Source organism: Corvus moneduloides, chromosome 4, assembly GCF_009650955.1.
Source record: "Corvus moneduloides isolate bCorMon1 chromosome 4, bCorMon1.pri, whole genome shotgun sequence".
In the NCBI taxonomy this organism is placed as follows: domain Eukaryota; kingdom Metazoa; phylum Chordata; class Aves; order Passeriformes; family Corvidae; genus Corvus; species Corvus moneduloides.
Window position 1 is genome coordinate 62,400,542 of NC_045479.1, and position 25,752 is coordinate 62,426,293.

Consider the following 25,752-nt stretch of genomic DNA (forward strand, 5'->3'; position numbering starts at 1 on the left):
TTCTGATGTTAGACTTTTCAAGCCATGTGGGCTTTACATGAAATCATAAATGAAATTCTTCTACTAAATACCTAGATTCTAAAGCAAACATCAAGGTTATTTTTTAATATTTAGCACATCGCACTTAACAGCACTTTGCAAATAACACAAATGAAGAGATCTCCGCAGTCCCACCTATGGGCATAACATGGTCCTTGGAACAGGTCCTGGCGCAATGAATGAAACAGGACCATGGACCAATATGCACTCTTGCTTTATCTGCAAACCAGAAAGTGTAAACCACTGTTTCCAAGCTCTGGCAACACAAGTGTGGCACATAAGGAACCTGGTTCCAAACAGACAAAGCTGGTAATTCTTAGAATCATAGAACCATTTAAGGTTGCAAAAGACCTTTAACATCAAGTCCAACCATTAACCCAGCACTGCCAAGTTCACCACTAAACCATGTCCCTAAGCACCACATCTATACATCCTTAAAATACCTTTAGATGGGGAATGGTGACTCAACCAGTTCTCTGGGCATCCTGTGCCATGCCTGACAACCCTTTCAGTGAAGAAATTTTTCATTACATCCAATCTTAACTTCACCTCATGCAAGCTGAGGCCATTTCCTCTTGTCCCATACTTTGCTACCTGGGAGAAGAGACTGATGCCTGCCTCACCACAGCTTTCTTTCAAGTAGTTGTAGAGAGCAATAAGGTCCTCCTTGAGCTTCCTTTTCTTCAGGCTAAACAATCCCAGTTACTGGAGCTTCTCCTCATCAGAGAGAAGTATCATATATACCTGCTGTGCTCTTACATCGTGCACATCTGCTTCTAGCACTATATCTGTCTGAAACAAAATGGTGTTTGCTACAGATCCATGTTCAGCTGAACATGTGTTTAATTTTTAGGAGGTTTTTGATCACAGGTACCTGAGGCAGTGCAGAAAAAAAATGAGATCATTCAGTGACCAACTAGTCAACACCTTGGCTTGGTCAAAATTATGTGACAGACCTTTGGATGATCTGGAAACTTGCTGCAACAGTCCAGCCTCCTGCAAACTCACTGTACTGTTCTGGAGAACCAGTGTACTTTGTGCACTTCCAATCCCTGAAACAAGATAAAAGTTCTATTCAGAAAAATAGCAGGAAGACAAAACATGAGGGTATTAAAGAATATAACAACTTAATGTTTGGGCAAGCGATTTTAAAATATTGTAATAAGAGTTTTGCCCATTGAACAAACAAAACTGCAAGATACAAACATTCCTATTTTTTAAGATAGTTTTATTTGCTTTAATATATCAATAGAAGGGTGATATTTCAATCTAAAATGCACATGCAGCTAATGTGCTTCCAGGGAATTAATTTATTTTAAAGACTTTAGATATAATGAGGCACTTTGCCTGACTTTTCAGGCAAGAGATCAGCATAATCAGAGAAGCTGCTTTTCACAGTTGTGTTTCTTTCCTTTGAATAATGTATGCAATTACAACTACAGTGGAATACAAAGCATTTTATCCAAACTCACCACAAACTCTGCACTGGCTTTTCTCTTCCTCACTGGGAGATTCCCAACTTAGACTTTTTCCATTCCTACAACACCTCGCATAGCATACACATATGGTATACTCAGTAAATGTGGGGTTTTTTTATTTTTCATCCCATATGGCTGAAAACAATGAGTCATCTGACATTAAACAGTTGTTAAAATAGCAAGGGTGGATAACGGATAATCAATGGCAATAAAAATGCAATAAAATATACTAATAAGCTTATCTACTGGTGTAAAACTTTGGCAGACATAACTATGAAAACTGACTTTTAGTACTTTTAGTATGCCTTATAGTCTTCCTCATTTCTCCTGTCAGCTCACTAGCCCATGTTCCCGTAGAATAAGGAGAACATAAGAGAAATTAAACAAAAATACAGGAAAATTCAACTCTGACCCGCTGGAGTTCCTGAAATAAACAAAACCTGAAGTTCTCATAATTTTACCTAAATGTTTTTCTCTTGAGCTTGCTTCATCCAAAGATGATAACATTGTCTTAATGGGAGGAAATATGCAGAGCACCAATATTTTTGAAGGACCAAATCCGGCTTTGCAGGATCCTGACAATTTATAGAAAAGGGTAGTAATTAAATAACACAGCAAATACACTCAAGGACAAGACATTGTCAAAGAGCAAGGTACCAGCACACAAACTGGGTAAATAGAAGACTAGACAACAAAACTATAGAAGTAGAATCAACAGCATAAAGCAGTTTTTAAAAATGCCACTTTGCATTGCATCAGTGGAAATATTTATGATAAAACACAGTAAATATAAATACGGCTACCAGTGCCGGTAAAATAGACAGCAGTTGTCAGCTGTTGAGCCCTTCACTTAAATACAGATGTAAACAAGTTGGAGATATTGAGAAGTACTGCGGCAGAAACAAGACCCTTGAACCCATGAGGTTCCAAGTAGAGAGAGTTGTTTAGTCTAGAAAGGAAAACATTTGGAAAGAGACATGACAACATCCATAAACATGGTTCTATGTTTTACTTACTTGCTAACCCTTTAGGGCAAATGTTACTGGGTGGAAATGCTGCCACAGCATCACCTCATCATTTATCCATTAGTAGTCAATGGGGTTGGTTATTATCAAAGCAGGAAGCCAGTGTAAGGCCCCAGATAAACCCCACTCAGATCAGCTTTGTAGTGAGGTTTAACTAATGACTCAACACTGGAGGAACAGGAACAAGCCAGCTGTAAAGGGGAGCTACCTTCATCCTGAGCTGGCAAGGGAGCCCCAGAATGAAGCAAGGTCAGCAAAAGGGCTTGCCTGTGTTAAGCATGGCCCTAAAGAGCTCTTTAGGGCTGTTAGCAATCCAGAGCAGCTGAGGCCATGCAAGCACTTGCAGTGCATCTGTGAAGGAGCAGACAGAGCACCCACCATCCACAGGTGGTGGATCTGTTGCTGGAAGAGAAGACCATGGGGTATGAGGATGCAAGCATTGTACAGGGGACATGTGGATGAATTGTCCAATGTTCTCCTCTGCTGCTGCTGTTTTCTGACTTTTGCTTTTTCTTCCCCATGTTATTCCTGGTTCAGCTGAAGGGACTGAGCTGGCAGTAAGCCTAAAGACTTAGGCCCTGTGTGGCTAATTACCACAGAGCCTGATGGGGAGAGTTTTAGCTGGCACGTAGCAAGGCAGGGCCAAGCAAAAATGCTGTTCCAGGAATGGACGAATACCATACTGGAGGATGATGATAAATGCTGGGTTTATAGACTGAAATGAATTTCTTAAGCTTCTTTTAAAAAAGAAGAGAATGTGGTTGTGTTTTTGAGCTCTGCTACTCAGGGGAGATCTGTGCAAGGTGGTGGCAAAGAAGCCATGTCAGAAGGCTCAGGTGTTTCCCTGACTCTATCTGGCAGAACTCTGGGAGGTACTGTGTAGTCACAGGTTTCAGGGCTACTTCTGCATTAGGATGACATTGCTGATACCATGAAGCTTGCTGATCCCCTCAGGTCCCTCTTTCCCTGCACACTGACCATGCGCATACATGCCAGCCCTCTGCTGATAACCTAAAGCTCCAGGTGGGCTAGAAATAGCACATGCAAAGCCATTCAACTGGTTTATACTCACAACTGGACAGCTGATTTAAAATCACACCCTTCTCAGGGGATATTTTAAATTATTTGAGTTCAGCCATTTTCAAGGAACTTCAGTACAAAAAAAGGAAAATGTCCCAATGTTTGGGCCTCTGCTAGAATAACTGTGTTATCATGGACAAGAACAAAGCTTGACATGAGTTATGTGTCTGTATAGGATGTGTGTAGGAAATAATTAACAGCAGCATTTTAAGAACCAAGCCTACTGCCACTGAAATCAGTGGGAAAACTCCTGTACATTAACTGTGTTTCACTTCATATGGAAATGTCCACCTCAGCTTTACTAATTCAGCTGGTTTGACCTGTCCTAGGACCTGTGTAAGACTACAAATATATACAGGGGTTTTTCTGCCTTAGAAAGCTGTATCCTTCTTAGAAGATCCATGAGTGTAGTTAGGGCATGGTGGGGAGTGAGCCAGTCAATGGAGCCTATCTGACCCATTTGGGATGTTTCATATGGGAAGTGTATGCCAATGGCCCAGTGGGAAGTGTCAGAACTCTGCACTCCCAGCCCCTCAGCCACCTTCCCTGCCCATACTCACCATCAGCAGCTGTCAGAGGAAGTTAAGAAACAACCAGCCCAACAGCTGGGGCTCCAGGCAGCTGTGAGTGCTGGATCTGGCCTTTGACAGCACCTTGCAGCTTTCCTTGCACTGCTGGAGAGCAGCGGCTTCCACTGCTCCATCCCCTGCAAGCTGGCTGAGCCTCCAAAGCTCCCACTGAGCCCCCAAAGCTCCCATTTGAGCCCTCTGTCATCACACAGCTCCAGTGGTGTGTGTGCACCCTTAACTTATATTCCCCAATTATCCTCCACAGGAGTGTTTTTACTCTCCTCAATTGTCCACATTGTTTATTCTGTATTAAGTTTCCCTCCCTATTCTTGTTTTGACCAAAAATCCTCTTCTCATCTTGTTGCTACTGAGTTTAGCACTGTATCAATCCCTGTCCTTCTCCCAGAGCTGAAGAACCACAGCATCTTTTACCATTTTAGACAATGCTGGAAAGAAGCAATAAAAAGAATTATTAACCTTTGAGTGTGTCAGACTAAAATGCGCCAAGAAATTAAAACCAGCTTGTACTTAAATGCAACCATTGACACAATTAGTGTAACATAATCCTCAGGATTACCGGAACCTTCAAAATACTTTGCACCTGGGTGGACTTTTCTAGCAGGAAGTCTGCTAATCTGTGTTGGTTTGAGGCTTTCTCTTCTCCTTTCCCTTTCTGCAGGGTGTATAAACAGGTCTTTCTGTTGTATGTTACTGCAATTTATGTTTTACTGGCAATAAAGCATTTCAGAATTTCACTACCAGGCCACACCTTCATAAGTGAATTACACCTGCATTCTAACACAGGCTACAGATTTCCAAGTTCAGAAAAAAAAGAGCTTTTTGGATAAAAAACTATGAATCAACAGAGATGTGCTTCCCAAAGTATCTCCGTTTACCCAGTTCTGTGTAACAATGGCATCCAACATCATTTCACATCAAGTCTGATGTATGTGGCATTATCTATCACTCTGAAATTTTTCAACAAAATGTCTTTTTGTTGCAGCCTATTTTGAATAAACAAATCTTCTAAAGGCAACTTTAGAAATGTTTTGATCTTGAAATTTCTCAATTTGACAACACTGAAATTTAAAGTGCTGTATTTCACCTTGAATTCATTTGAATTTTATTTAAGTTACTCTTCAATTCTAACAAGGGCTGCCATGTAAAGGAATCATTTTAAGGTTTTCAAATCCTATTCAAGTCCTGTATACACCGGTTTCACAAATTTTTTCATGGTCTTAGTGCGTAATTTCAAAGCTGGAAAAAAACTTCCATGAATTCTGTGAACAAACCCAAATCTGGGAAGTGGGAAAACATTTTTGTCTTGGGTGAGAGAGAGCTACTATTATGATGGAAAACATTATAAACCAAGGACTGAAAGATGTGATCTGTGAAGGCATTTCACTACTAATTCTTTCATATTCACAATGAAATTGATACCTATGTATTCTTTGAGCCCCGTAAAGAAATAGAAAACTACACCCAGATAGGTATTTGAAAAAAATTCTCAGTTCAGCTGCTCAGACACTGGAATAGGTTGCCCAGGGAGGTGGAGTCACCATCGCTGGAGGTGTTCAAGAGGCGTCAGGATCTGGCGCTGGCCGATGTGGTTTCGGGATTACAGCGGCAGTGCTGGGTTGACGGTTGGACGTGGCGATGTTGAAAGACTCTGCCAACCTTGCTGACTCCACGATCCCATGACTCTGCGGTTCCCTCCGAGCGCTGCGCTCCGGGCGGCCCGCACCGCCGGGGACGCGCGCGGCCCCGCGGCATCCTGGGACTCGTAGGCCGCGGCGGGGACGCGCCCGGCGGGAGCTGCGGGCGGGACTACGAGTCCCAGGCGCGCCCGCGGCCGCGGGGCGGGAGGGGGCAGGAGGGGGCGGGGGCTGGCGGCCGCCCCCATCCCTGTGCTCCTCACCTTGGAGCGAGCGGCGGCTGCAGCTGCCGGGCTGGATGTGCCGGGCTGGAGGGAGGCGGCGCCGGGAGGTGAGCGGAGCGCGGCCGGCCGGGCCGGGGGTGAGCGCGGCGTGGGGGGTCGCTAGCGGATGGGGTCTCTCCCCTTGAGCGGATCTCCCCTGAGGGGAGCGAGCCTCGCCGCGAGGAGCGTCGGTGGGGTCGGGCTGTCCCGGTGCCCGTGGCTCCTGCTCGGTCAGCCCGGGCCGGGGTGGCCTGGGGGTCTCACCCCGTGCCGCCCCCGCTCCCTTGGCCCCTCGCCCCGCGCCGGCCCCGGCCGCAGCCCCGCGTGCGGCAGCAGTGGTTCGAAGGCAGCGCCGTTCCGGGCGGCGCCGCTCCGCGCCTCCCGCACCGCCCGGGGGCTCTGGGCAGCGGCGGCGCCCGCGCTGCTCGGTGCTGCTAAACGCGCAGCACCCAAGGGGAAACCGGAGGGAGGGTGAGAGATCAGTCATTTCCTCGTCTTTTGGCTGCACGCGACTGTAAGCTGCGGGCTGTCAGTTTGCGTCTAAGCGACTCTCCCAAGAAGCCCTGTAAAAACAAAAACTACCTGCTTTGCACTTCCATTGCTAGCTTCAACATCAAGACCTTCAAAACCTTTCCAAAACCTCGATTAATCTATTCCCCCCCCCCCCCCCCAACCCCTTCACGCGCTTCCAATTTTCAGGCAAAGAAGAAGATTTTGCCTTTCCTTGTGTCAGTGTTTTTCAACTTGACGAGCTGTGGGAACATTTTGAACTCCTTACAAGGGATCAGTGAAAGCAACTAGGAAAAGCCAGCCAGAAGAGTAAGTAGGCTTAAATTTGCCGTGCTCGTGCCCATGCTGCTATTGCAAAACTTTTAATTGTCTGAACACTGAAATATGGTTGAAAGCTTTTTTCGGGATGCTTCGAAATTTCAGAGGACCCAAGTGGCCGTTGCAGCAGGCATTTAGGGATAGTCCAGTAGGAAGGAAAAGAAAAAAACATTAGATTGCTGCCATTATTTCTGCTGATGAATCAGCAGAATATACATTCTATCTATACATATATCTATCCCAGTAATACAGTTGTACAGCACTGGGTTTTATGTGGATGACTGGCTACAAGGGTCTGGGCACTGGAACATTTTGGCTGAAGTTTTCACAAAGGAAGACTAAAATCTGCAAACAGACTTTTAAAATGTCTTTTACTAAATGTGCAGTAACAGGTTAACAGGTGGGTTAACAGGTGTCTTGATTTTTATTACAGAATTTAGTAGGATGCTACTTTACTGCCACTGTAGAAATAGAAGAACTAAGGTAATTAACTGTGCTTAACTTGTGTTTCAGAAGCAAGCACGTGCAGGTAGCTTGCAGTGAATTAACTCTGTGGGGATCACCTCTTGCCTTCCTCAAGGGACAGTAGTCACACTTTGAAACCCTTGGTTTCTGACAGTGCTAAGCCTTCCTAAGACACGATAGCTGTTTCAGTTCCACATTTAGCAGTATTCTGAACTGAAGTGTTTTGTTAATCGTCTTGCACTGTACTGTGAAACATCTCTGAAATGTAGTGTGGAAAAGGTATAGAGGGAGGGAATGGAGTTTTGCACATGCAGAGCTGCTGTTGGTAGCTGATAAAGCATATCAATTTGTAGTAGCATTTACTTCCTTGTATAGGCTTGAGAGTATTTAACTCATCAGTCTCATTCTTCATTGCATTTAAAGGTATCTGTATGGGGGGAGGTGGGACAATATTGAGTTACATTCAGAATCAGATTTCAGAGAGGGAAAGCTCTTAAGTCCAGTAAGAAACAAGCCTGCTGCTGCATCCATGCTTGGGTTCTGGTCACATTTCCCCTGTCTAAGTAATGTGTCTGGAGCTGATGTGCTTTTTTTGCTTGTACTGTACAAACTCTGTGTGCAGGGTAACAGTTTGCTTAAAGGCTGACATGATTTAAAAAAGTGAAGATGATTGAGCATAATCCAGGTGAAAGGCCTAGGAAATGGTGACGTTTTTAACCTCTGGCACAAACTGATCCCTGTTTTCTATCCTGAATACTTACTAAAGTGCTCTGTTGGATTCAGCCATCAGATCCTACAACTTGGAGCACTGAACAGCCATTGCATCTCACCTTTTGTTTGAAATGTCTAGTCCATTACTGTGGTTCAAATCATATCTTTAGCACAAAGTTCTTCATGGGTATAGTAGTCTGTCCCCAAAAATTCTGTGTTTTTAGAACTTAATTATTCCAAAACCACATGGAAAGTTGGTTATTTAGTGTGATGCTAAAATCATGGAAAACAGGCACAGATCTAGCACATGGCTGTAACACTTGCTTTTTTGCTAATAACTTGAGAAAGAAGAACCAAACGTATGTTTATCTGCTTTGACTATTGTTACAGTATGGACGGACAAGTATTGTCTTAAACTACTATTTTTTTGGACTGTAGCCTCTGTAAATGAAACTAAGACTTTTGTGCAGCCACTGAGTTTCCTGGAAAAGCACAGAGTCCTTTGAGTCCTCTGCCTCTCTTGGTGTCTGCCCGATGAACTGCTGACTGCTATTTTTTCTTCTATTTTATTGCTGATGTATTTTTTCTGTAAGATCTGGTTTGCTGAAGCTTTCTTTTCTGTTTTTTTTTCTATCTGATTGTTTCGTAACCTGTAACTTTTAGCACAAGAAAACCACACTGAGGCTAAAACTCTCAAGTTCTAATTAGCCTATTGATTTCTCAGTTAACTTAATTGAATTAAACACCATCCTTATTCAGATGTTTCTTCCCCCAGATGTGTTAGCCAGCAGAGTGTTGTCCTGCTAGATCGTATTTTGTGATAACTATTTATTTCATTTTGTGCAGTAGCAAGCTGGGAAGACCTTACGTGTGACAAACAATAGTGTGATTGCCTTCCTGGGAGGTTTTTGACAATTAATCTGTATTTTTACTGCCTGGGTAGAATCTTTTTTTCTCCAGCCTTCATTGAAAGCATACTGGTTTTGCCCAGGCAGTGGTTCAAGTTACACTGCTCTGCTTTGACTGTTACATACCATTTTGTATGTCCATTTCTGTTTGTGTTCTTGTGTTGTTGTGGTTATTGGGGAGGGTGTGGGTTAGCTAATTAATAGATTTTAATCTGTTAATTGAAAGCCTGAGATTTTGACACATAGACTGGGCTAGAGCAAAGATCAAATTGCTCCTTTTCATTTATTTTATGGAAATTAGGTTCTGAGGCAGGGCTGAGATTTGAGAACTCCTGAGAAAACGTCTCATCCCATGTTGGGCAGGGCTTTGAGCAACCGGGTCTAGTGGAAGACGTCCCTACCCATGGCAGGGGGGTTGGAAGTAGGTGGTCTTGAAGGTCCCCTCCACCATTCTGTGATTCTAGGGTACAGACAGCATTTTCCAATCCAAATCAAAGATTGCTGTGTGTCTGTTGTTTGAAACATCCTGGTTGGAGTTCAGTCTGGTAGGGACAAACCAATTAAGCTCAATTAAGGATTGAACTAATTTTTTATTACAAAATTTCTACGTGGTTTTCATGGAGCAGAATTTAAAAATCCATACCCCATGCAGGAGAAAACTTGGATTGCTACTCAGAGATGCCCACAGGGAGCTGCCTGTTCCTGTTCTCACAGAGCTCTACTAAGCTCAGGCAGATCTGAAGGATGACATCAGGAACAAAACTACATATCTTTCCTAGATACGGACAACTGTAATGTCTTCTCTAAATACAGAAGTTTTGCTGCTGCTGCTATAACTTTGTAGCGTAACACTGTTCAAGTCCTTTCCCAGAGAAAGCTATACCTGAGTTCATTTACCTCTTCAGCATCTAACCCTGCATCTCCTGCTTTACCAGGATCCTGCCACAGATTCACAGCTTTGACGTAACATTGTTTTCTAAGCCCTCGCAATTTCTTTCAGGTTTACTGTTTCTTTATCGACTGTCTCTGGTTCATTGCATTTTTCTTTTTGGAATTTTGCACTGGGCTTCTTGTTTGCTTGTTTTGCTTTCTGTATTATATGATTCTAGTTCTATTTCTTTGCCAGTTTCATGTTTAAAATCAAATATATATGATCTTTTTTTGGTGTTTCATTTATGTCCATATAGCTGAACAGGTGACTTGAGTCTAACTACAGTTGTAGTGAATCTGATTTTGTTTCTTCCCCGCGTTCTGGTGACATTTGTTTCTTTTGTGTATGTGTTCCTGAGAAAGAAAGAAAGAAGGAAAGGTTCTTACAAGAAAAAATCATCAGAAAATTACTCAATGAACCTTTCTTCATTTCATTTGACGATCCTCAACCCAGATACCCTTCTTGCTCTTCCAGTTGCTTCATCAAGACACTCTGTTCTAGTGTAGCTGTTGCAGGAATCCATTCATGCAGGGTTGTTCTGCCAAACACACTTGGAGTCATTTGGAGAAGTTTTCAGCTCTATGAGGGTTGGTCTTCTTGTCTGTGCCGTTAAGAACAGACATGGGGCTGTCTCACATTAAAATTTCATCAGCTACAGAAGAAATATGAAGCCATAAGGTGAACTGCAAATAAAGCAGGGGTTTGCTGTGAAATACTTATTTGAGAAACTTCTCTACACATTTTTTGCTATTCTGTTTTTAAATATTTCAAGCAAAAGCAGTGTTGGCCTGTGTCTGCCTTGCACTCATGGCCTTTAGGTGTAACCTTGGCATCAAAATGTTGAGGAAAGTTATTCCCACTGTCTGGCACACACCTTCAGATCATGAAGCAACGCTCAAGTACATAGGAGACAGGAGAATGCTGTTGTTTAGATAACATCTTAACCAACAGTTCCATAAATGGGGACAGAATCTATCATAAGTCATGTTCTGCTTACTGCTCATACAGGATTTGCTTTGATACCTAGTGCAGAAAAAAGATAAACACAAAAAATGTGTGTTACAAAGTAGCTTCCAAGAACGAAATGTTTGCAGATCCTAACATGGATAGGGAAGGTCTCAGAACTATCAGGACAAGAGTTGCAGCTTTGATAAAAAGTTAGCACTACTACTTTACCAAAGAGTGGCTGCCCTATGCTGAAGTTCTGTGTTGCCTTTCAGAAGCATCAGTTCTTCAGGAATTTGTTCAGGCAGTGGCAGTGGCTGTAGCCTGTTTTGCAGAGGAACAGATCCTTTCAGAATGTGTTAGAAAGAGAGCCTTGTAGAGATTCCTTGGAGACTTCAAAACCTCATGTGACTTAAGTAATGTAGTTACTTTATGCCATGTTTTCAGCAGTGAAAGTGGAATATAAATTTATAATCCCATTCTAAACCCTCTCTTCTTCCCTTTCTGCACCTCAGTCATTTCTTCCTCTGACCACACTGTTCTACTATCCTTCAGTTTCCTCTGTGACTTGAGAGGTTTGCACTGTAAACATGATGACTGAAATGATTTTGGTTATAAATAACAGCCTTCTATTTTTTTGTTGTTTATTTTTAACTTGATGCAGCACTTGAGAGGCTAGTGATGTGTGTAAACAGAGTTGATGAAGCAGAGAGGGGAGAATTCTTTTGGTGGCTTCTCTGCAGAAGGAGGTGTATCATAGAATGAAGTAATGTCTTTCTGCACAGACACTTGTTTGCTGTCTGTGTGTTCCACTTTGCCTGAAAAAATGAACCAGCTGCTGGAGGTCATTGGTGCACTGAGATCACACGAAGTACAGAAATTATTTTGGCTTAGCTTGGTGTGTATGCATGATCTTGATTTATGTTATCTCCTCTGATCAACTGGAGCTTTATGATGAAAACTGCTCCAGCAAAGTTTTTGGCAGTGGATTTTCTCTGGAAAATGAAGCTGGCTAATGATTACCTGTCTCTGAGGTGGTACATGTCCTTATCAGTCAACTTAAGCACAACGAAGGGGTCATCCACCGTGGTACCATTCTGATTATATGATTCCACTATCACTAGCTACTGCTTTTGGCAAAGGGAAAGAAGATGGCAGACTAGGATCCCAGGTCACTGAAGTCACAAAAAGCAGGAATAAGAATGATCGTATTCCCATGGGTTCTCATGGTCATCAGTGTGTTTACACTGGAAACAGAAGTCATCCCTTATCTATATTTCAGAGGGAAGGAGACCAGAGTTCTGCTGCTCAAAGTGTTCCAGGTGTTTGTCTTATGTGGAATTGGTTAAACAGCTCAATCATCATAACAGGTTCCTTAAACATTCTGTTGATGAAAATAAACATAAGATTGCTGGTTGAGAAGAGATACTGTTAAGACACTGATGAATTCATTAGTCCTTGGAATAAACCTTTGGACACTAAAGTATTTTTTGGCAAGGAACATGAAATATAATTTACCTCTTATCAGTTAAATAATCTTATTATTTTTAATATATATCTAATTTGTTATCATTTTGAGAGAAGGATCTTTATGCCCCACATGTTATTATTATGCTCTTTTCAGTGGCTAAGATAGGTTCATTAGAGGAAAATATATCATACTGATTTCAACAGCCTTAAGAAATGAGGCTGCTGCTACTGCTCCATATCCCCAGATCCAACCAGTTCCAAGGCTAAAGATGTGTTTCCCGTAGGCACACAGACACAGAATACACACACACAATGTGTTTACATCTGTACGTGGCAAATCATGCATATCAGAGAGGCAACACTGACAGCTTCATCCCCTCTGCTCTCTGGCTAAGCAGGATGGAGGTCCAATAGTGAGAATATATGTAGAGATACATCACACACCTACAGGGTGGATCCCTCCAGCACACGGGCTCACACACTCAGTCTGCCCAGCAGCTCCTTCATTCCAGTCTCCCCAGCTGAGCTGACATATGAGCGCTCAAGGCTGTAGCCCCACTCCAGGTACTGGTACAGACCATCACATGTGTGACTGGCCAGGACTTCCCTGGACCCCTTTTGCTGCCCCTGTGTGCTCTTACTCTTAGAGATGGGCAGATGCTTCCACACCCAGAACTGGCAGGGACTTCCAGGGTCCTATAGGTGACCCTTGTGTGGTGCTCTGGACTGGTGGGGGTGAGCTTTTGATAGGCTGATGGCTCCTGTGGTGGCCCTGGCAGTAGCCCACCAGGGTATTATCCAGGTTCTCCATCCTGCTGTTCTCAGTAACCCCATGGGTGTGTGGAGAAGCTTTTATTAGACAACCAAACACAGTTTACGTAATCATCTCACCTTTCTAAAGAGTAAAGTGGAAATTTTGCCTGTCTGAAAGCTGCATAGAAATTTAAGGTCTTGATTTTTTTTTTCCCAAAGGTTTACTCCTGGAGTGCATTTCTTAGATTAGGACCTACACAAGGAAAATTTTGTTTGTTTCACAAGTCATTTCTAAATTTACGAAGTTTTACATAAACGCTTCTGGTTTTAAAAATCTAGTTGTTAGTGGATTTAATGGGAGTAATGGAGGAGGAATGAGAATAATGAGCACAGTCCAATAAAACTAGGAGAACACACTCATTATGACCCCACCCAGTCATTTTACACCTTTGTGCATATTTTTAAAAACAACTTTGTACATGTCACTCAAGGTGATAAGTGGAAGGGCATAGGGCACTGGGGAATGAGGCCAGAGAGGAAAGAAAGAAATGAGCCATTATGTGGTTCCTAAAATCACCCGGATTTTTGTCTCACCTCTTCAGACAGTAGGAACAGACTTTGCAGTAACTGTGCCTTTCAGTGTACATTTGGGAGAACATATTTTACATAGAATGGCAGTATTTCCACCAGCCCTTTGGCTGATGGCAGTCACCTGTATTTGTAAGCTTGGAGACACAAAATATTTTGTAGACTTTTTAGTTCATGGTCAAACTTGGGGTTCTCTAGCAGAGGACACACTGTAACACAGTAGTAGTACTGTCCACCTGTGCTTTTCTGCTATTTAAAGCAGTTTGTGCTTAGCTTCCAAAAGAAAGGGGGTTTGCTCTTTTAAAACAGGCAAGACAATGGATTTGCTGCTGATTCCCCCATTTCCTTAGGCGGTTCAGACACATTCAGGTTAGATACACATTAGGAGCAAAAGTGCCTATTAAAGCTGCAACAGTCACACAGTGCACCATTCTTAATATCTCCACCTTCTGGCTTTTTTTTCCTCCCCATAGTTGTATTTTGAATCTGAGGAACAGCAGCCAAATCTTTGTCCCTAGAAATTTTATGGTTGCACTCTGACTCGTGATTTGGATCAAAAATTACTGTCCTCTACAAAAATCTGTGCAGATGGCTTGACAGACCTCCTTTATCAGCTAAGATTGGGAAGAGAAAGTGCTAATTTATTAGTGATAGTGTTATAAATTAATGTTTGCTTCTACTTTTTTTTTTCTTTAACACCTTCAATTTGATAATAGCAGTAAAGACATAAGACAGGCCTTTATCAGTGAGATAAAGAATTGCCAACTCTTAAGTCTTTTGCATACAGGTTTTAACTACTTCAACTCAACTCATATCTGGCTGATAAGATTAACGATAGTGTTTCTTACAGCTTTTGAACTTTATTCTTGCCATGAAGTTCAAAGGTTGTCCAAGAGCAGTATTCCTCTATCCACCATTGCCATTCTCTTCCTCTGGGTAAAGTTCTGTGAGTTTTCAGAAATCATAGCAGTCAGCTTTGTTTTCATGAAAATGGCAGTACCTGCTTTTCAAGTATTCTGGGAGTGAAGGGCAAGACTCAGTTTCTGAGCCATGGATAACTGTGTTGGCAGTTTGTCAGACAGCAAACACTTGGAGAAACACTCAAACTAGTCATGAAATGCTACTATTTTGCTACTCTATGGACAAGGCTCATAAAGACAAGCATCTCAATCTTGATGTCTGTGTCTTTTGCAAAAGAGAGGGATGATATTAAAGACTGTAGTTGTTACTGTATTATCTACATCTTAGTATTTTAGGTTGCCATCAGAGAACATGCTTATGCAGGGCTGTTAAGATGAAGTTGGTGACATGACATGGAAAAATAGAACATGATATATCTAGCAGTAGTTTTAGGTAGATTTAGGACCTCTTTTAATGACATGTGATTTGTTTTCCACGTTCTTGTATCCACTGTGAAGGTAAACACACGATCCTCTCGTATCCTCCCTCAAGCTTACTTTCATGTTAGCTGGTTCTCATGATTCAGTGCAGTGTAACTTCCTTATTCTAACAGAATCAGAAACGTTCAATGTGCAGCTTAAAAACCTTCAGACTGAGTGGTGGTGAAACTTGGCTTGTGACCTCTGCTAGTATTCCAAACTTGTCATGATCTGGATAACTGATTTAGAGTTGAGCTTTGCTCGGTTAGTCAAATACACCTCTATCATTTTTTCTACCATGAAAAACAGAGGCAGGATGGAACTTCTGTTTTTCTGCATATGCTCATAGTACCTGGAAGAGTTGGAGCATGTGTACAGAACTGGAGATTTCCAGACCCCTCCAGGTATAGATTTACATTTTAAACTTATGTGTTTATCTTTTCCAGATAATATCTTTTCCAGATATTAACCAATCTACATGAAGCTGAACAAACTCAAATGTAGAAATTTGGGACCTGAATTGTTTGGGGTTAACAGGGCACTGTCTTGTGTTGCTGCCCTTTGTAGCAGAAAGAAGGCATAGTGCATGTTTTTAAAACCTTGGCTAAAAATGTTTTGATATTACATTCTCATTTCGTTGGAGAAGTTTGGCCAAAACCAAGCCATTGAACTGATTTGGTTTGTGTCTTTTGCATGCAGCTGCAGTTTTTGTTCTGATTTGAGTGGATTTTCTGTTTAGGACTGATTAAAATTACTTCTTAATTTGTAGATCAGGCCAATGTTGCCAGAACACATCAATTAATCACTGGAAAAGATAGATTCTATGTGAATAATGACATAAGGGACCATTACGGAATCCCAGAATGGTTGAGGCTTGAAGGGACTTCTGGGGATCATAGATTACAACCTCCCTACTCAAGCAGGATCACCTTTATTTCACACAATAAAGCTGAAGCCAATCTAGAATGTGGTGTAAATAAAAAAATTAGAATTCTAATGAAAATATCCTTTTGTGACTAACAGTGTAAGGAAAATGTTGCTTACAAATTACTGAGAACTGAAGAGAAGCTAGGTTGTATCAGTCCTAAGAGATAGAAACTACCAAGACCTGAGTGGAAAATTCTAGCACTTTCATCAGACTGAAGTCTATTGCATAGATAACAATATTGGTATTTTGCTGATGGTCTTGACTGTATTTGCTGAATCAGAATGTTGGACCAATCATGGTTAGCTTTGTCTGGGTGTTTAGGTAGCATTTGTTTAATTTCTGCGTGGTAACCCTTTCCCAGAAAAGCACTGATGTACAGCTAAAACCTGAACCACCCCTGGGTTAGCTCCCTTGGTTGAAGGCAAACACATGCTTAAGTGACTTGCTGGACTTGAGCCCAAGGCCTTGTTCACAATGATAGCTCTGTTTCCCATTGCGCTCACGTTCTGTCATCGAATGTGGCACTAGCCAGCATCTCTGCCTAACAACATAGCAGTCCTGTCACTTTGCTCATAACTGGGAGTTGTGTTTCTAGCCCAATATTTCTAAAAGCAGCAAACATGGGGCAAAGGAATTAGCAGAGTGCCTTTAAAACATGTTAAGATGTTTGTGGCGCTGAATCAGACAGACAAAGAGATCTTTACAAACCTTCTGGCTAGTTTTAACACTGGGCGCATCTCCCGATTCTTGTTTTAGTCAGTGCAGATTGAGAATAGCAGTAAGTGCAGAAATAAGAACTGTTTGAAAGTAGCGAATTGTGCATCCTTGAGATTCTGTTTGCAAAAAGAAGCCTCTGAAATAGAGGGGAAAGCAGGTGGATGGCTGCAGGAAGCAACTGACAATCTGGAAGAAAGAAATGGGTTTCTCAGTGTTAAAGTCAGAGTTCTGTCTTTTGATAATGGACATGCCAGTTTGTGAGTAAGCAGGAAGTAACTCAGCAGTAAAGGAATCTCCCTCCTACAGGGACATGTTCTTTAAAAACTGAGGGAAAATCCAGATAAACATGAATACAACTTTCCAAGTTTGTTTCAGCTATTATTTACAAAGTAATTAATGCGAAAGCTTTCATTACACAAGAGAAGCATAAATTAATAGCTTGCATATACGAAAGAGTGAGTGTGATTTATTTTCTTACTGCTGTTACAGATTATTTAATTAGACTGCAATCACAGTTCTTGTCTCTAGCTTGTCAGAATACATTATTTGAACAGAAATGCCAAATCTGAGGCTAAAAAGGCAACCAAACTTATTTTGTCTGCAGCCAGGTTTTTCAGTGGAGACTGTGGAACTGTTGCTCCTTCACTGCTGCTCTGTGAGATCAACTATGGAACATGCTCAAGAACAAGAAGCGTGTCTTGAGCAAACCCAAAGGTATTGTGTGCAGAGACCAATATACAACCAGGAGCTCCTGCAAGGACAGCTGCACAGGCGACAGAGAACCCCTCAGACCTTAGGGCAGAAGATTGCACATTCTTGTCGGTAGGGTTTTTTGTCTTAACTTTGTTTTATTGATTAGAAATATTATAATTCTTAATTGATTCATGCAATTAGCTGGTAATCTTTTCAAAGAAACCTAAAAGATAAAACCACTAATTCTGCTTTGACTATTCAGCAAGACTGGGAAGAAGTCATATATGTGCTTTTAATGTTAATGTATAATTGTATTAAAAAATGTTGGATAAATTAGTTGAATTGCCTTCATCAAAGTGCAGAAGGAAAATATGCAGCATAGGAATGTGAACTGTTAGTCAAATCACGTGACATGAATTCATAAGACCCAGAAAAATATCTGTCCTTTTTATGTGGAAGTACTTAGAGCCAAATTTGTTCTTCACATGATCCTTTCACAGAAGAATGGAGATGTGTGATAGCTGTGTAGAAATCTAAATTATTAGTCTAATAAGAACTTACTGAAGGCATTCTGTAGCTTTTAATTAACTGCCTTGGAATCTAAGTATCATCTGGTTAGACATGAAATGTCTTTAACTGTGCTTCTCTTGCTCTGTGGTACCAGGGGATTTAAGTTCTAGTTAAGTTCTCTTTGGCTTTATGTTTATCCATGCTTCATTTGCAGAGTTTTTTCAATTTCTTGCTCAAACCTTGTTCTGCAGGACAACAAATTATTTCTGCCTGATTGCTTTCTATAAAATATTCCTGTTCACATGATTTGACATTTGAAGATTTGCTTTGGTTTATGGAATGACTTCAATGGTAAAGACATTAAATTCCACCTCAGAAAACTTACCTATCCTGAATAAAAAAAAAGTGGATCAAAATCCTCCTTCTTGTGATGCAGTCTACTTAAACATGGAGAAGTGTGGATGACTCCCTCACTTGTAGCAGCAAGCTTCTTCACTGTGCAATTCAGAAATGCTAACAAATCTCTGCAATTCTCTGCAATTCTCTTGCAGTTCCCCTACACAGGAAAGCATTTATACAATCCCAGTATCACATTTTTACCCAAGGTTAAACTTACCACAGTACAATCAAAGCATGATGCATAGCAGTACTGGATAGAGATATCTGTTTCCTGGCTCTGTTCATTTGTCATGAGTCAGGGTTTCAGAAGGTTAATGGCTCTGCTAAGAGCCCCAAGGGTCAGTGCTGCTGGCTTCAGTGATAGTAACAAGTACTGGTTAAATTAATAGATCTGGCATTTTTAAAGCATAATAATGTAAAATGTTATGATCAAAAAAAGTATAAAGCACACAAATAGTAAATGGGAAAAAGCACTGCAAAGTACTATGATGAGTGAAAACACTACCAGGAAGCAAGTTATGCTCAGGGGATTGTTACTAGCAATGATCTCCGTAAAAGGTGGTGTGTGGCCACTCAGTTGTGCATAGAGTGGAACAGTTTTACTTCCCACTGACCTCCAGCCTCACAAGACTTTAGTTCTCTTCTCCAGTTCCGTAAGGTTTGTGGACAGCACCAACATGTGATTAAGGGCTAAATTAACTGGAGGCGTAGTTGCTTGTGCGTAAGCACGTCCAGAAATTATTGTCATCAGGAGTCCGAGCCTGCCTTTAATTTTCCTGTATAGGGATGAAAGACAATTTTTTCAACATTTTGTCCCCTGCTAGTGTCTAACTTTCTTTCTGCTTTGTATTTCCAGTTGTTCTTCTAAGAAAGCCAAGTCTCATCTTTACAGTTTCTTACCGATTTTAAAATGGCTTCCTCGTTACCCAGTGAAGGAATACTTATTAGGAGACATTATCTCAGGAATAAGCACTGGGGTCATGCAGCTTCCTCAAGGTGAGTGTACCTCTAGATTTAATTATCTCTTCTTTGCTTTTTCTGTGTGCTTTTATGGTAGTGTTTGGCATCCTGAAACAGGTGCTCCTGAGAACAGGATGTGTATCTCAGGGCTCTGTGTGGAGATCAGCATGGATTCTGCAGACCAGCCCAGAATGATGATCCCCTTAAAACTGCAAGTCAGTGATATGCACCAAGTTCTGAAAGAAGCTCCCTCTCTAATCAGTACCCACAGCTCTCAATGGCAGAACAATTTTCCACACTTCAAGAGAATGTGTAAACTTTTGCTGAATGCACCATATTACTTACTGATTTCATTGTCCTGAAAGTCATGGCAAATTTCCTACAGAGGGTAGCAGTATCTAACAGACATACAGACATTATGTTTCAGAGAGCAACTGGTGTGAAGTAACCAAACTAAATTTAACCAGAGAAGAACATGCAAGAATCCAAAGACTGATCACTAAGGCTAGAAGTCACCAGTTTATGCTGGAACCATAATAGTGGGCAGTGATTTGCATGGTGGAAATAAATCAAAAGTATCATCTGTAACAAGACTGAAAATCTGTGGAAATTTCTGTTAAATTACTTGGAAGTGTCACCCTAAGTGGAGCCTGGTCCTGAACCAGGAGCAGGCTCTGGAGGACAAAGAGAAAATCAGTGTTGACTATTCTGTTCAGCTCTTGGTGAATGGACCAGTAGAATCTTTTGTTTAGCCTGACACTTACTATTAGTGGTTTCAGAAGTGTTAGGAGGTTAGAAAGCAACAGCACATCTACAGCAATATCATTATGGGCTGCCCACTGCTCTGGGAATGGCAGCTTCACAACAGCTGCCACAGTCTCAGTAGATTTTTCCAGGAGGTCTTGGAGTCAAGGAAATTCTTTCATTTCTGCAGAGCCCTGTCCACAGGGCGATGTAATTAAGCATATATAAGTTTACTTCAATGTTGACTTATTTCATATTTGCATCTCACTTGTTCCACTTTAGGTGGAGGCAGGTCTGAAAAATTCATCTATAAATCCAAGATTTTAATAGGTGGTAACCCATTAAAATAACTAAATCCTCAGACTGTGCAGATAATTTTTTTATTTCTGAATCTTCCTGGTTTTGTGTTTCATAATTAAGGTTATTTTTTCTTCCACACATGTAAGCATCAACTTATCTTAAACTGATAGCTAATGTGGTTAACTTTCAGTCATATCTGTCATATACTAGATACAAACATTGCCAGTTGTATAACGAAACATAATTTATGTCATGACCTGAAAGCACACTAAAATATAAGTGGTCAGCAGTGGACTTTATACTTAATTTTGTGTCTCTGTTTTAAAGTAAACACTATTTGTTTGGTGACTGTAAACATGCCCTTAAATTGCTCCTAATCTTTCGCTTTCTTAAAACACAAAAGTTGAACTTTCATTTTTCTGGAATAGATGTAATTATAGCAAGCATGAGTTCAAAGATGCCTGGGAGTCATTCCAGGCAGAACAACAATGACCATGGTGTTCAAGCCATGGCCTCCTATCAAGTCAATATCTCTTTATTTCCTTGGCACTGACAGGCTTTAAAAAAGCCAGTACAAATGAAAGGGAATAAAAGGGTATTCAGATCAGGAACTTCACACAGACCCACCCTCCCACTTTTGAACACTGATTTTCTGTTCTGGTTACTTGTACTGTTAAGTTAATCATCATACTAAAGGCCTGGCTGTTATATATAATACACGGTGTTTGCTGATGTCAGGAGAGGTACCCCTTGGGTCAGAGAACATATGTGGGATGAGTTTCACAAGTACTTAATGAAGTGCTCATTGGAGCAAGAGCATAAATGATACCATCAGTCTAGTTCTCATGGAAATTTGAATTTTTGGTTAGGAGTCAGGCTCAAACAAGGCCCTCTGAGTTACTAGAAGAGCATTTGGATGGCACAGAAGATCCCTTTGGTTTACTTTTTTTGTAACCTGATGCTTTGTCTCCCAATTTGAATTAATAGGGAGAGGTGTTTTTGAGTATCACTGGCTCTTCATGGTGGGTGAACCATTGCTTGTGTTTGGAATTTGTACTGGGCCATTGGACCAGTCTGCCCAACTGTGGCAAAAACACACAGCTTCCTCAGGTGTTACCAGCCTGCACTTGTGAGAGTGCAGAACCAAGCCAAGGCAGGATACAGTGTTTTCTCATTGGGGCCCATTTGTTCTGTTCTGGTGTCAATTCTCATTAACACAAGCTGTGTAGAGCTGTTGTTTTGGCTGCAGCTGCTTGGGACAGTTATGGGCCATATCACATGGTGCACATCATTTGTTTGTGAGCCTGGTCCCATGACAACCACACCCTGAGTCACACAGAGGGGGAACACTGTGGGAGATGTTCTTCCCTGGTGTCCCTTAGAGCTGTTTCCCCACAGCTCCACTGGTGTACTTGCCAGCCCCCACTACAGATAGGGACAATGTGGATTGCATTCCACTGCATGGAACTGGACAGGGCTTAATGACAAAAAGGGACTTTGTTTTTGGGAAGAATACCAGACTGTATAAGCTCTGTGACCTTAACAGATTGTCAGAAATTATTCTCTGCTTATTTTACATTTTGAAGCATGTTTTGTGGAAACATAGCCTGTTATGTCATCCCAGCCATTCTGGGGTGAGGGAGGAGGGGAATGTTTAATCAGTTATAGGTTGCCATGAACACCCACCATGTCTGATCAGAAAAGGAGGAGAAAATCAAATCTGTCCCACTGGTTATGGGGGTTTGGGAGTTTCTAACTAAATTCTTCTGCAGATGAAAACAAAAGCAACAAAAGGCTTTTGGCTGTTAAGGGGTTCTTCTACCCACAAAGGCAAAACAGGTGCACAAATGTACACACAAGTACACACACACACACACCTGCAGTGCCTGTAATTAGAGACTTTGGTTTCCTGACTCAACCCATCGTGTTTCTAGGCACTGCCCTAGAGTATTATACATTTTAAAGAGTATTCACTGAAAGACCTGTTTTTTAAACGTCACAAGTCTCTAGATTTGCTATTAGGTGAGTTAAATTTTAGTAGGCTTAAATCCCTTTGCTTCAGATGGTTTATTTTTGTTGTTTACTTAACATACATATTTGTGTCTGTTTTCTAGGTTTAGCCTATGCTTTGCTGGCAGCTGTTCCCCCAGTATTTGGCCTATATTCTTCATTTTATCCTGTTTTTCTATATACTTTTTTTGGAACCTCCAAGCACATATCAATAGGTATATCTGTATGGATAACTGAAAGTCTGTCTGTATGTGTGTATGTGTGTTTAATAAAGTTGTAAAAAATAAAATTGGAGAAATAGAAAGTGCAGTTGTTTTCTATAGATTCAAATTTACGTGCATAGGAGAAACACAAATGTTTGGAACATAACCAGTACTTTTTATTGTTAGTTTATCCATTTTACTTTGGATGCAATAGAAGAGCATTTCGTATCAGATTAGATCTAGAAATGTGTGCTGTGAACTCCTGAACTACGATTTCATTCCTGCAGTCAACTGTCTGTGTGGCCAGAATGAATCTTTAATTTGCAAAACAGAAACTGAGATTGAAAAAAATGATGGTGCTTACCTACTGCAGAGGTGTATGTTCACCATCTAATTGGCCTTAATGGTGCTGAGTACTGGAGCAGATTTGGGCACTAAAAAATACATTATTAAGGTAGAAAACTCTTATTTTAGTGTAATTCTACATATCTCAGTAAGAACCACTCCTAAAAAAAAAAAACTTGCCAGGATTTTAACCAATTATTTTCCTCTCCCTGTTATTTCAGGCACCTTTGCTGTGGTTAGTATGATGGTTGGTGGCGTTGCTGTGAGAGAAGTGCCTGATGAAATTATTTCTGTGGACTATAATTCTACTAATGTTACAGATGTCCTTGAATATTACAGTGCTAGGGATACCAAGAGGGTGCAGGTAGCTGTGGCTCTTGCCTTTCTTTCGGGACTTATCCAGGTATGTGCTCACAGTTTGGTGTAAGGACAAGTTCAGCTGCTGCTGCTGGACTTGCAGGGGGTGCTGGGTCATGGTGGATGCCCTGTCACCCGACTTGTGCTTCTGCACTGCTCCAGGTAGAACACAGGCTGCTACATGGCAGCCGCGTAACAGAACTGGGGAAGGATACATTGGAGGCAGGACTTTATCTGCCATCTTAGCTGGGCTGGGAAAAAATGGGATCTTCCCCCTTTTCATTTTTTCCTATCCCATCAGAAAAACTTAACTGATGTTCTCTAATCTGTCCATAAATGCATACAAACAATGCATATGTAACATACCCGTATCTCACACTGGACCTGCCAGTGGCATGGAAGACTGGGTGCATTGATAGCTGCTTACTGAACTGTGGCTTTAGAAAAGCCAAGTTCAGGTTTGCCTGATCTGCCTTGGGCATTGAGGAAAGGAGAGACGGGGGTGCGTGTGCTGTATTCAGGTTATAGTGGGAGTCACATGGTTGACACTTCCCTTTTTCATTAGTTGTGTTTAGGTTTCTTTCGATTTGGATTTGTGGCCATCTATCTAACAGAGCCTCTGGTGCGAGGATTTACCACTGCAGCTGCAGTTCATGTCTTTACTTCCCAATTAAAGTATTTCCTCGGCATCAAGACTAGCCGGTACAGTGGACCCCTCTCAGTTGTATATGTGAGTAACTACATTTACTAAACATGCAAATTCTGTGTTGTCTGAATCTGGTTGTTAAGCCTTTTCCTGTTTTTATGTATTACTTGGCACTGAGTAGAATAAGCTTCAGTATTGAACACTGGGTATGAGATCTTTAGGTGCCATAGCAGTATATGAATATGTGAAAGTGCAGCTCAAGTGTGACTTGATCGATCTGCATAGTCTGAGATGGGCAGACTTTAGGATTCTGCTGAATGTAGTTTTGTGATGTAGACAGATACTGTTCACTGAAGGAGGTCTCTTGTGCCTTGGGGGAAAATGTGGTCCTGAAATGCTTTACTGTAGATCAGGCATGTTCTGCAAAGCTAGAAAGTATTACTCTCAGAATCTTTACACTCTTGAGTGGAAGAAAGGGGAAGATCTCATTTGTTTGTGAAAACCTAAGCTTTTGAGTAGATTGCTGGCCCAGCAATAACGAAGCTTTAGGATTTCATCTACACGTAGGCTATAGAAAATGCCTTGTGGGAATCTTTTTGTATGTTTGTGCAGCTATAACAAACCTTTTGGAAACAAGTCTGCATTAATGATTAATTCCAAAATTTGCTGTTAGTTCACTGATCTGGGAACCAGTCATACTAATTTCCAAACAAATAGAAGGGAAGGTATAAATTCAAGATGTATACTGCCAGGACATCTTGAATGTATAACATCCTGACAGCTGCTGCAATTTTCCATCTGCTTAAGGAAAAGTATGTTCATCTTCTTTCAAAGACATCTCCAGAGGTTATTTATTTATTTATTTATTTGAATGCAGTGGAAGGAGGAATAATTGGTATGGAGAATCATTTACCCTCTAGCAACTTGTGTATTCCAGCAGGTTTTTTTTCTAACACCCTTTTAGTAAATGTTTTCAGTTAAAAGTTATTTGGATTAAGGGTCAGTTCAGCAGCATTGCTGGATCACTGTTATTTAACCATATTGTTATGGCAACCTCAGTGGTTCTATTAGCAGCTTTATTGTTTCAGAATTGTTTATGCAGCTCTAAGTAAATGTGACTTGCCAAAAAATATTTGAAGGTATTAGCAGGAGTTTGCATTTATTGCTTTCAGGTAGCTGCCACTGAGGAATATGTGTGAAAATGTTGATGATGAGAGACATGGTTTAGTTTAGACTTCTTCCTCCATTAGAGTTTTTTCTCCTAGGTTTTTCCCCCTTTAAGGAACACTGATATTGTAAATGATTCAAGTGCATTTCTCTGCCTGAGATACTCTAGTCTTCTGTGTTTTGTGGGAACAGTGGGTATTTTGGTGAGGCACTTGTTCACAGTGGTTATAAATTTTGAATGAAACCACATCTGAAAAGCAGTGTAACATTTGCTCTTTTGTGGCAAATCTCCATGAAGATTCTATTTTCTTAAGAATAATTATGATGCTTCTGGTATATTACAGAGCATAGCTGCCGTGCTTTCAAAAATAACAACAACCAATATTGCTGCATTGATTGTTGGATTAACATGCATTGTTCTATTGCTGATTGGCAAGGAAATCAATCTCCGCTTTAAGAAGAAGCTCCCAGTTCCTATTCCTATGGAGATCATTGTGGTAAGCCAGCTGGGAGATTCTATGGCTAAATTATATAGCTGTTCTAAAGCTGTAGAAACTATCTCATGTTCTATCTTATATTACTGAGCTTGAGAGTAACTTCATTGAACATAATTCATTTGAGCCTTGATACAGTTGAAGGTTTGGATTCTGTTAAAATTAAGAACTGGTATGCCCATATGGAGAGCA

The 25,752-nt window shown here is 41.2% G+C and overlaps 1 protein-coding gene across 7 annotated transcripts in view; it reads left to right on the forward strand.

Moving 5' to 3' along the window:
* Window positions 1–6,071: 6,071 nt before the first annotated feature.
* SLC26A5 (solute carrier family 26 member 5) overlaps window positions 6,072–25,752 on the forward strand; it is a 36,129-nt gene continuing 16,448 nt past the window's right edge. For 6 of the 7 annotated variants that reach the window (XR_004239584.1, XR_004239585.1, XM_032105606.1 and 3 more), the window contains exons 1-8: window positions 6,072–6,177; window positions 6,809–6,928; window positions 17,341–17,554; window positions 19,191–19,330; window positions 22,453–22,563; window positions 23,118–23,299; window positions 23,819–23,983; window positions 25,411–25,563. Coding sequence is in view for 5 of the 7 variants with exons in the window: in XM_032105606.1 (XP_031961497.1) it covers window positions 17,400–17,554; window positions 19,191–19,330; window positions 22,453–22,563; window positions 23,118–23,299; window positions 23,819–23,983; window positions 25,411–25,563 (906 nt within the window). In the remaining 2 variants the exon portion in view is untranslated. Of the gene's footprint in view, window positions 6,178–6,808; window positions 6,929–15,416; window positions 15,492–17,340; window positions 17,555–19,190; window positions 19,331–22,452; window positions 22,564–23,117; window positions 23,300–23,818; window positions 23,984–25,410; window positions 25,564–25,752 lie in introns of those variants that run through there. The other variant, XM_032105609.1, reaches the window with a different exon arrangement.